General features: G+C 40.1%; 1 protein-coding gene across 3 annotated transcripts in view; it reads right to left on the bottom strand.

Moving 5' to 3' along the window:
* The window catches only part of LOC121368182, a 30,280-nt gene that overhangs the window by 7,693 nt on the left and 9,979 nt on the right, over nucleotides 1-12,608 (bottom strand). The window contains exons 1-3 of one of the 3 annotated variants that reach the window (XM_041492812.1): nucleotides 11,823-11,841; nucleotides 10,770-10,848; nucleotides 3,364-3,415 (exon numbers count right to left, since the gene is read on the bottom strand). In XM_041492812.1, coding sequence (XP_041348746.1) covers nucleotides 3,364-3,415; nucleotides 10,770-10,847 — 130 coding nt within the window. In that variant the 5' untranslated portion in view covers nucleotide 10,848; nucleotides 11,823-11,841. Of the gene's footprint in view, nucleotides 1-3,363; nucleotides 3,416-10,769; nucleotides 10,849-11,681; nucleotides 11,732-11,822; nucleotides 11,842-12,608 lie in introns of those variants that run through there. The other 2 variants (XM_041492811.1, XM_041492810.1) reach the window with 2 other exon arrangements.

The raw sequence follows: 12,608 nt of genomic DNA on the forward strand, positions 1-12,608 counted from the left end.
AATGACAAATACAACTTATTTCACTAGGGACATAACGTTCAGACTATGTATACCAACGTATCACTATATACACCAACGTATCACTATGTATACCAACGTATCACTATATACACCAACGTATCACTATGTATACCAACGTATCACTATGTACACCAACGTATCACTATGTACACCAACGTGCAATGGGATCTAGTGGTGTCGTTAAATAAAACAAACTTTAAACAAACTTTAATATGCTTTCCAATGGAGTTTACGTACATGGTTTCTAATAACTATTATAAGGTTCTCAGTATTCGGTTTACAGCACACCAATAGATTGGCGGTCAGCTCTGTTTCCTCAGCTCTATATTCCCTCAAAGTTAGAGTTAGGGTTCCTCAGCTCTATGTTCCCTCAAAGTTAGAGTTAGGGTTCCTCAGCTCTATGTACTCTCAGGGTTAGGATTAGGGTTCCTCAGCTCTATGTTCCCTCAGGGTTAGGGTTAGGGTTCCTCAGCTCTATGTACTCTCAGGGTTAGGATTAGGGTTCCTCAGCTCTATGTTCCATCAAAGTTAGGGTTAGGGTTCCTCAGCTCTATGTACTCTCAGAGTTAGGGTTCCTCAGCTCTATGTTCCATCAAAATTAGGGTTAGGGTTCCTCAGCTCTATGTTTCCTCAGCTCTATGTTCCATCAAAGTTAGGGTTAGGGTTCCTCAGCTCTATGTACTCTCAGAGTTAGGGTTAGGGTTCCTCAGCTCTATGTTCCCTCAGGGTTAGGGTTAGGGTTCCTCAGCTCTGTGTACCATCAGGGTTAGGGTTCCTCAGCTCTATGTACCATCACGGTTAGGGTTAGGGTTCCTCAGCTCTATGTTCCATCAAAGTTAGGGTTAGGGTTCCTCAGCTCTATGTACTCTCAGAGTTAGGGTTAGTGTTCCTCATCTCTATGTTCCCTCAGGGTTAGGGTTAGGGTTCCTCAGCTCTATGTACCATCAGAGTTAGGGTTCCTCAGCTCTATGTACCCTCAGAGTTAGGGTTAGGGTTCCTCAGCTCTATGTTCCCTCAGGGTTAGGGTTAGGGTTCCTCAGCTCTATATACCATCAGGGTTAGGGTTGGGGTTCCTCAACTCTATGTACCATCAGGGTTAGGGTTAGGGTTCCTCAGCTCTATGTACCATCAGGGTTAGGGTTAGGGTTCCTCAGCTCTATGTTCTCTCAGAGTTAGGGTTAGGGTTCCTCAGCTCTATGTTCCCTCAGGGTTAGGGTTAGGGTTCCTCAGCTCTATGTACCATCAGGGTTAGGGTTAGGGTTTCTCAGCTCTATGTACCCTCAGGGTTAGGGTTAGGGTTCCTCAACATGGAGCTGAGGGAACATAAAGCTGAGGGAACATATGAGCTAGGGGAAACATAGAGCTGATTCCATAGATTCAAGCGATATTCTTCCAGTCACGCTTACTTACACTAATATGGCAAATACTACAACTAATGTATATGTACTTCAAAACTAACATGCAAATCCATTTAAACAACGTTGTTAAATATTAATACTGAAAGGGTAGGCCTACTTTTAAAAATGGAGGGAAGATAATCACCATTGCTTGCAAATCGCTGAATATACCATTGTAGCTAAAAGTACATTTTAATGACAAGCACACAATCAATACTTTAGTTTTGATGGCTTAATGGGTTTTAATGAACTCGTGATACTAGTAGTTGCATTAACAGTCATGACTTAAAGCTAGAAACACTTACAGAGTCATATCACTTATAGTAATGAGATTATTAGTGAACCACGTGCACCAAGTACAACGTGTATATAAATACATGCCATGTATACGTACACAATACTACATGAGTGGCCCTTAGATACCATTTATCTTACACAGAGTTCTTGTACTGATACAGTTAAAATTAAAAGTTTCGGTAGTGTTAATTGCATTGGACGGTTTAGCTTTAATGTTTGGACCATCACCATAGAGCAGCCAATCGAATATCTTTAAACAAATATCCAAAGTATGCGGGATATCGCTGTGTGATATTACATATGAGTAATTAATATGTCATACGACTTGACCTTTAACATATGCACACAATTAACTAATCAGGCACGGTGGAGCACGGTGGGGCGGGCAGGTGGGGGTGGGGGTGTTTGAATCGAACATATTATTGGTAGTAAATCTTAACGCGGAGATGAATTTTACTTGTAGAATGCGGCAAATTGCATTTCAGGACATCTAGTTTTCAAACGTTTACGAGGGAGCATACCCACGAATCCCCAAGATACTTCTTTGCGTCATCGATATGTCAGCAGCCCCCCCCCCCCCCCACAATGTCTACTTCCGCCGTGCCTGCTAATGATGTTTCTTTATTAGTGGTAATTGTGTGTATAATGTTTGTCGGACTAGAATTTATTTTTTGAGAATCGACGTGAAAAACGGAAGTAGCCCTCGATATTCGGGCAATTTTCTGACGACTGCGGAATTGTTATGACTTTGGGTCTCACAACTCAGATTACTTCCGAGTAAAAGTTCAAATTGTGACACGTCTTGTGACACTGTGCTTAGCAGATTCATTTCTAGTGACTGGGGAAAGTTGAAACGATACGTATGGTAAGCCATCTGATAGGATTTTGACCATGTTATTGTGTAATTACATGGCTGTACAGTGAAACACGTTGCTGTTGTGAAGCGGTTCTTACAACACATCTACAGTCAGATGTGGTAATAACAGAAAAAAAGAAAAAAAGAAAAAAGAAACAAAAAAGAAACAAACAAAAAAACAACCCCCGAGTTGTAAATGTTTAAAAAAAAATTGCTATGCCGTTAGAGCCAAGGAAAACCCATTTTGTTAGTAATCTTCATTTGAAATTGGGCTATTAAAACTGTAGCTGTGTTTGTATTTTGCATTAGTAGCCCTAAATGATGTTATAATACGGCGAGGCGTATTTCTAAATAAACCCACTCTGACACAACACTTTTTTCTTTGAACTTATTTTCGTGTTTATATCCAATTAAGGTTCAATCAAGCAATCCTGGGCACACACTTCAGCGATCTGAGCTGTCTGTCCAGGACAGTGCGTTAGTTGGTCAGTGGTTAGTGAAAGAGACGACGGTGTAGTGGTCTTACTCCTACCAAAAGAGTCGTTAAAACTCGCCCTGGGTGAGAGCCGGTACTGGGCTACGAACCCTGTACCTACCAGCTGTATGTCCGATGGCTTAAACACGACCCCACCGAGTCCGGTCCTCAACACTAACCTAGTTACACAGTTTGGCAAGATTTCACCGATAAGGTCCCAACCTACTATGCCCCAGCAAAGGTTAGCGTGTGAACCCGTCTACCTGTTGTGTGTCGGTGCAGACGTTAAATAACAGAGTAAATCATGCTTCACTTACCTGGATCATCCCAGGGTAGTTTGCTTCTGGGCGACTGCTGAACCGTGTTAATCTGGAATGAAACATACTAGAGCTCTTTAGCAGCGGCAGTGTAACTGAACGTGAATAATGCATGCGTAGGTCGGTCAATACACGCGATTACAATACACTGCATTATTATACGCCGGCAGTCTTCTGTCCTTTGATGTTACCTACACACATAACACGCCACGGTGCTTACAGTGTAGACAAGATAACGTTAATTTGTAACGAATGAGGTACATTGAAGAATATGCGTGGACGTTTTGTATGGAATAAACGTTGATAGACTTACCTACCTACGTACATCTTATCAACCTATGCACATACAAACACACATACATGCTTATATACTAATTTATCTATATATTTATATCTGTGTGCGTGTCAAGTATATCTGGCGGTACAGCCTCGGCCCACAGTTGTTATTACAAAAGTACAGAAACAAGATTAGGATAGGAACGAAACAGTTCAACATGCACACGCACAGCAATGAATACTCACCAATTGATGCCTTGTTATGCAATGTTAAGAAAATTCCACTCTACTCAGCTGGCAGACTAATAGAGAACTGTGACCGACCTCTACAGATTTAACTATGTTTTTAAACAGCCAATCGTCCGTTTCCAGTTACAATGACTAAGGGATTAATGGACGCACACCAATACAAATAACATGCCACCTACGCTAGTTAAGTGTTTCAGTCATGTTGTTATGTTACAACTCGACAATGTGTCATACCTGCGAGAAGCCAACTCGAGGGTTTCAGTATTGTCCCTCGTGCACTACAGCTATTAAAGGAACTGTCCTCAGTTTGTGACCATTGAGACATGTAATACATTGGGGTAATAAAGTTAACATTTATTTTGATTAACAACACCACTAGAGCACATTGATTTATTAATCATCGGCTATTGGATGTCAAACATTTGGTAATTCTGACCTAGTCTTAGAGAGAAAACAGGCTACATTTTTCTTTTCATTAGTAGCAAGGGGTCTTTTATATGCATCATCCCACAGACAGGATAGCACACACCACGGCCTTTGATATACAAGTCGTGGTGCGCCGAACGAGAAATAGCCCAATGGTTCCACAGACGGGGGTCGATCCTAGACAGAGCACCAGGCGAACGCTTGACCACTGGCCTACGTCCCGCCACTTGGGTAAGAAAATCATTTAAATAGAGAATAACACATTCGTGTCCGTTAGATACCATTTATCTCACGAGTTGTTTTAAAATGTATCTAACGAGCGAAAGCGAGTTTGATACGTTTTTAAACAACGAGTTGTGATATAAATGGTATCTAACGGACACGAATGTATTATTCTATTTCTTGCATATCCTCAAACACCAGATTTTAATAAAATTTTAACTCTTTTTTTGACTAAAAGTTATTTACAGCCCTTTGCACTTATAGCTAACTTACGCACCACAGACACATGAATGTCAGGTTAACTATACGTTACAGTGTAATCTATTTTTCATTGGATGCATGGCACTGGTGACCTGGTCATAATCTAGGAGCAGCTAGTCGTATGTCTTGAAATTGTTTACACACGAACGTAAAAAATAACGCATGGTGTAAGAAAAATGTATATCAATAAATACAGTAAGAATTCCCTCTAAACACGGGCGGGACGTAGCCAGTGGTAAAGCGTTCGCTTGATGCGCGGTCGGCAGCCAGTGCACCACGACTGGTATATTAAAGGCCGTGGTATGTGTTATCATGTCTGTGGGGTGGTGCATATACAAGATCCTTTGCTGCTAATCGAAAAGAGTATGAAGTAGCGTCAGCGAGTTTCCTCTCTCAATATGTGTGTGATCCTTAACCATATGTCTGACGCCATATAACGGTAAATAAAATATGTTGAGAGCGTCGTTAAATACAATATAGAATTACCGGAAAGATTAGGATAGCCAGAAATATAGTCATAATACAAATATTCGTTTGTTGGGCTCTTTAAGTAAATTTTATTAGCTAAAACATGCTATAAATTATAATAAAAAATTCAGGATGGTCCCTTTGACACAATCTGAAAAATGTAAAGGGTTTCCTCTCTGAGACAATATGTCAGAAATACCAAATGTTTGACACCCAGTAGCCGATGATTAATAAATCAATGTGCGCTGGTGGTGTCGTTAAACAAAACACATTTTTAACACCAGGTATACGGTGTTAGCAGACGACAGGTAACTATATCAGTTTTGCTACACTCGACAATCAAATGAAGACACTGTTTTCACATAACACATTTTATAAAACGTAGATAATATATTAACATAAACGCATATGGCACATGTTTGGCTGTTGAGACTGACAACAATATACATGCATTCTCTATTGACGACTTTCAAACGAAATCGCCGATCGAAACGTTAAATACCTCCAAGCTTATTACATCTACTAGATGTTATCTACCGCAGTACGACAAAAGCGTTGTGATCGAAGCACGTAGTAACTGTCTCGTATATACTTCGATCTCTTGTATATGACCCGAACGTGGATTAAGAATTAATTAAACTTTCTATTCCCTTTTAATCCGTGTATGTCTAGACGTAACGCGATGCACCAGGTGCACACATAAGTTCGACTTCTTTTCAATATATACTCGTGATTATATATATCCAATTACGTTCAAAACACGATGGTCATTATTAATCGACCGAATCTGGAATCAGATTTACTAGAATAAGATTTACTATAACACAGCTTAAAGAACATGTCTATTTCCCTTGAGAAATTGAAATTGAATCTTTCTGAAAGTTTATGTATTGTTTGCCATGTCGTTCTGTGTTTTGTAATGTACCTGGGTGGTGTAAATGGAAAGTGAAATGAAGCTTAACAAATGTAATCTGTTTCTGTAACTCGATAACACGTGCCGTTAGAACTGAAACAAATTGAAATTTTGACACGTATAATTTATAGGCCATGACGAAGTTGCATAGAAAATAATATCATATTATACGAATAGATACTATAATATACGACTAGCAATGGCAACAAAGAAAAGTATCATAGGTTTTATATGGAAATTAAAAAAAAATGAAAGGAATTTTATAAAATATTTAGAATACTTTTTATATTTTGTAAGCTAACTGTGAGAACTTTCTCCTCTAGCAGATATATAAAAACACGCGCGCGCGCGCGCACACACACACACACACACACACACACACACACACACACACACACACACACACACACACACGCGCGCTCGCGCGCGCGCACCTATTGCCCGTAAACAGAACAGCGGAATTTCATATCAGTAAGCTATCCCTAGCTAGGGTGATAGATACGTAAACGAATACGGAGATTCATAAATGGGATCTACTAGACCTATTCGTACAGAAGTATTTTTTACGGATATGTATACGCCTACGGATTGCGGACATATTTCCCCATGAATTCTATATTGAACCAATCACTAGAAACTTAATTTGCATACGAGCAGTATGCCATATAACTGAAATTGTCCGGGTACAAAATACGAGTGGATGATTTATTATACACAGGTGGATATTAAAAACATCGCCGACAATGCGTCTTTAACTGCCGACCTTCGCTAGGACAAAATATCCCCAGAGAGGATTATTGTCGACGGTGTTAGTTAGGGATTAGATATTGTGTTAGGCCCAGATTAGACATCAAAGAACTGATGGGGTCTTTTAAATTGTCAAAGCCTTTCCACTGTGTAAACACAATAAGCTTGCACAATTAGGTAATATGGACTTGTGGCTGAGAGTTTACACAGACATGCGGAATGAGTATATTATATCACAGATATTAAATAAATATGACTCGATCTTCTCGGTTCCATGCAAATTGTAGTGTTGTTTGTATTATCGGATAAACCACTCATTTCTTAGAAAGAGTTTTGAAATCAAGAAATGTTTGTTTAAACACACCCAGATGAAGACTGGGGCAAAGGTATTTGATGTCTTGTGCGAGCCTTCAGAAATAAACTCCTTAGTAACTGTTGTTAAGCTAATGCCAGATCTCCGCCTAATCTCCTCAAATATGTCACCGTGACCTCGAATTGGCATTACATGAATACAAATTATTTTTCTACTCAAAACAGGTTGGGATTCGAACCCATTGCTTTCAATTTGCTAGAATACTGCGTCTTTGATATTACGAAGTCAACGAGTGCGAGTGCGAATAATTTTTACATGCTCATATACCACTAGAGTTTCGAGCATGTCCGTCCCGGGGCCTGTCTCTGGATAGCCAGGGGCTTGTCCCGGGACAGAAAAAATTTAAGCGGACAATTTTGAAATTTACATCCAAAAATTAAATAGTGGGCCTTTAAAATTTTGATGCGCATCTCTAATTAATATAATTAATAAAGAAAATTCTACTCATTAAATTTGGTCGCTAGATTAGATCGGGTGGTCAAAAAGAAATTAGATAAGATCGGTGGGCCTGACTCGGGATGGGGGGGGGGGGGGGGGGTAGAGTTGAAAATGGGCAGAATTTTGAAAATAGCAATTAGTAAAAAAAAGAAAAAAAAAAGAAGAAAAAAAAAGGTTACAAGCAAAAAAAAAAAAGAATTGACTACTCGGTCGAATATTTATATAATTTGGAGCATTTTAGGACAGTCCAAAAATAAATAAGAGAAAGAAGAAAGGATCGGACTATTTAATAGTATTTAAAAAAAAGGAGTAATTTCGACATAAACTTTTGAACGAAGGTCTAAAAGTTTAAAGTCCGATCTATATGTCCACGTGAGTGGCCTCGTTAAGGCCGGTAGGGTGCACAGCTTGTAGGGACGAAATGGGTTGCATCCCGTCAAGAAAACCCGTAAATTGACAGTCAATAGACGTAGAATGTGTAGTGCTGTGCTGAAATACAGATCTTGAGAAGCCGGATCCGTCTGAACGAGAGAGAATCAGACTAGAGTATAGTCCAGTCGTCATGGATTGGTATAGTGGTGCGGACGGGCCCGACTCCGGAGGATACGAAATGGTATCACAATAAAACAAAGTAAAATCTAGAAAAGAGTAGTAGGGGCCGACCCCGCTTCCTATTTCTTCTTAGAGTGGGGCGGTCAATCTTCCAGTGCTGCTAGGACAGGCTCGGACATGTAGAGACTAAACGCGAACAACCGTGGCGTTCTGCAGAATGGCCGTCATACGAGTCACGAAAAAAACAAGTCAACATAGTCAGACGGAGAAATGACGTTGGGGCAAGGAATCTCGCTAAAAAAGAATCCAACCTGGTGGTGCAGACTGTCGAAAAGAGAAGCGTTCTAGCGTTCAATCAGTTCCAGTGGCCGCATACATCCCAGTAGAAAACTTCACTTCGCTGACAAAAACAACGAAGTGAAGGATCCCCAAGTCAAGCCGCGAAAGCACGTGCACAAGCGAAACAAACACGTCTTACCGCGACGAGCTCCAGACTGGGAATGACGAAGTCAACGTGTAGTTGAAGCCTTAAATAAACCCGACCAGAATCGGTTCTTACGAATTCCAAACGACGCAAGTCGATTACTAACCGGAAGTCTTACGACTGTTGATGGAACCAAATGATTTTGTCTTCGATGTGTCCGCTAATTGAAACGACCCATTTGGAATAATTTATAAACAGAAACGAAATAAAACTAACATTGTCCATCAACATAATTTGTTTTTTAACCTATTAATGTTTTAAAAGTTAACCAGAGGGTTGGTATTTGAGGCCTGGGTGGAGATGGGAATGAGGATATACGTACAACTGAATGTAACAAAATCCCCAAAACATCGCTGGATAGGAAAACAAATGCAATCTTACACTAACTTCATTTCATTTTCATTTGAACTTACTTTTCACGATTTAGATCCCATTACGGTTAAAGTATGCTGTCATGAGCATAATCCTCAGCTATGCGGGCTGTCTGTACATATTGTAAATATGTATTTATTATAATTTAATGTTTTTATTATAAGTTGTATTAGTTGCTAATAGTTGGTGAAAGAGGATTCGACGTAGTGGCCTTACGCCGTTTCGGCGAGCAGATAAAACTCATTCTCAGTGGGTGTCGATACCGAGATGCGAACCGAATAGCTGTCAGCCGATGCATTCACCGCTAAACGTTCGAGGTCTGTAAACACTAAGCTAGCGGCAAGTACCGCTCCAGCGCTTACCTATTATTTGTCACTGACCTACGCGACTTCTATATATTGAGGTATTAATCGCCTAATATACAAGGATTCGAGCAGGAGAGAAGTCACACTGATATTTATTAATGACTGACGAGGGAGAAAATCTCAAGTCGAGACAAACAATTACTCGCTGTGAATAAGACGACCTACCCAGCAACCAAGCCTGTCTACACACGATCGACTCTGTCTTTACCAGTATTTCGAAGAAAATGGGCATGCTAATATCTTTAATGCGCAGTATTTCTCCACTTCACATATTTTCTGTAGAGGAATAGTTGAAACGATTTACCATTAAATTGCTTAGACTATATTTCAATTAATATATATATATATTGCGATGAAAATCCAAACCATAAGACTAACATCCATTATAATTATATATGCTGTCGGAAGCATTTTAAAAAGAGACTGTTTGAAAAGCCTTTAATATACCTCTGTATATATGATCTGAAAATCAGACAGTATCATATTTCTGTTGACAATAGTCCGGATCAAACTGTTTACTTAGTACGTGTTTTTGACGGGTGATCTTCACAAGAGACAGGTAAAACTAATATTTACTGGTGTGTATGGGGGAGATAGTGTTTTATGAAATACTATTGACAAACGTCTTCAATCGGCGACACTTCATGCACCGTTTTGTTTTCATTACCAACCACGGTTATAATAGCACAGGACACGTTGTGCATGTCTAGCAATAAATATTATCTGTACTTAATGGGTTTGTTCACTGTAGGAGTCTAATATAGGTATGATATTTGTTTTTTTTTGTATAAACACATACAAACGCACACTCAGTTACACACGAATGTATATGATGATGATTTAATTGTTTATTAAATAGTCAAATAAAAATATACATGACATTATACAAAACAGACATAAATTATATTGCCACCTAGCCTGACTGGGCTACTATATAAAAGTATAGAGAAAACAAATAACACACACACACACACACACACACACACACACACACACACACACACATATATATATACACATATATATATATATATATGTGTGTGTGTGTGTGTGTGTGTGTGTGTATATATGTATGTATATGTACATATTATATTAATGCATGTATTTTGTCCGCTGTTATACCCTACTGTTCACATCTATATGTATATATGTGTGTGTGTGTGTGTGTGTGTGTATGTATATGTACATATTATATTAATGTATGTATTTTGTCCGCTGTTATACCCTACTGTTCACATCTGCTGCGACTTGAACACTTACCCCTAGCTTCATCTTGGTCCAGTGGTCCGTGGGCCCCTTCACCAAACTGACCGGGTCGTCCCGCGACCAATACGTCATCCTTTTAATAAAGAAATTGTACTCACACTTAATAATACAACGAGCAACATCAACGACATCCCCACCCAACTCCACCCCAACAACAATCAACCATTCACATTGAACACACTTAACTAGCTCTTCGCAATTACTTCTTCTTTGTTATGGGGGCGGGGTTTAGCTCAGTCGGATGAGCGCTAGCCTGTGGTGCTTGCGTCGCAGGATCGAACCACCTCAGTGGATCCGTTCAACTGATTGTTTTTTTTTCTCTCATTCCAACCAGTGCACCATAACTGGTCAAAGGTCATGGTATGTGCTTTCCTGTCTGTGGGAAAGTGCATATAAAAGATCCCTTGCTGCATTAGAAAACAAATGTAGCGAGTTTCCTCTGTTGAGCTCAGTCAGTTGAGTGCTCGCCTGAGGTGCTTGCGTCGCAGGATCGAACCACCTTAGTGTATCCATTCAACTGATTGGGTTTTTTCTCGTTCCAAACAGTGCACCATAACTGATCAAAGGCCGTGGTATGTGCTTTCATGTCTAACGGAAAGTACATATAAAAGCTCCCTTGCTGCATTAGGAAAAATGTAGCGGGTTTCCTCTGATGACTACGAGGCAGAATTATCAAATGTTTAACATCCAATAGTCGATGATTAATTAATCAATGTGCTCCAGTGGTGTCGATAAACAAAACAAACTTTTTCCTATGTTGACTACGAGTCAGAATTAAAAAAAATTGACATCCAGTAGCCGATGATTAATTAATCAATGTGTGCGCGCGCACACACTCACACACACACACACACACACACACACACACACACACACACACACACACACACACACACAGACACATACCTCAGCTATCTTGGCTGTCTGTCCAGGACAGTGCGTCAGTTGTTAGTGAGAGAGAAGTGGTTGTAGTGATCTTACACCCATTGAGTCGTTACAACTAGTTCTGGGTGGGAGCCGGTACCGTGCTGCGAATCCAATACCTACCAGCGTTATGTCCAACAGCTTAACCACGACACCACCGAGGCCGGTTTGCCAATGAGAAATAACCCACTGGGATACAGAGTATGCAGTTACTCTACCACCGTCCGTTAGATGCCACCTTTAAGGTGGTGTCTATACTAAAAACTAAATCTTATGTCAACACTCAGGTTTAACCTGTTCATTTTCACACTCATGCACCTAGAAGCAAAAATTCTATGAAAGTTGAGCCACATTTCATGCATGAGGATGTATTTAACAATAAGTTAAGAACGGAATAATGGCCGTGCACTGAGCTATGAATTGTCTGTAAATGCATAGAATCATTTCAACGTGGCGGTGGCTGTTCGCGACAAATCCACTGGCCGAAAACACCGGACACGAGGCTGGTAATCCACGCGCTTTCTTCTCGGTAAAACGACCGATAAAAGGTGCAGGATCAGCCAGTACAGCTGAGTTATCGACTCCAGTAGACCGGTGTCCTATCATACACCAGTAGACCCGTCTTTTATCGTAAACCAGTTACCAGTAGACCTGTGTCCAAACATAAACCAGACACCAGTAGATGTGTGTCCTATCATAAACCAGTAGACATGTGTCCTATCATACACCAGTAGACTTGTGTCCTATCATACACCAGTAGACCCGTGTCCTATCATAAACCAGTAGACCCGTGTCCTATCATAAACCAGTAGATATGTGTCCTATCATAAACCAGTAGACATGTGTCCTATCATAAACCATTTGACATATGTCCTATCATAAATCAGTAGACATGTGTCCTATCATAAT

This window comes from Gigantopelta aegis, chromosome 3 (genome assembly GCF_016097555.1).
Source record: "Gigantopelta aegis isolate Gae_Host chromosome 3, Gae_host_genome, whole genome shotgun sequence".
Taxonomy (NCBI): Eukaryota; Metazoa; Mollusca; class Gastropoda; order Neomphalida; family Peltospiridae; genus Gigantopelta; species Gigantopelta aegis.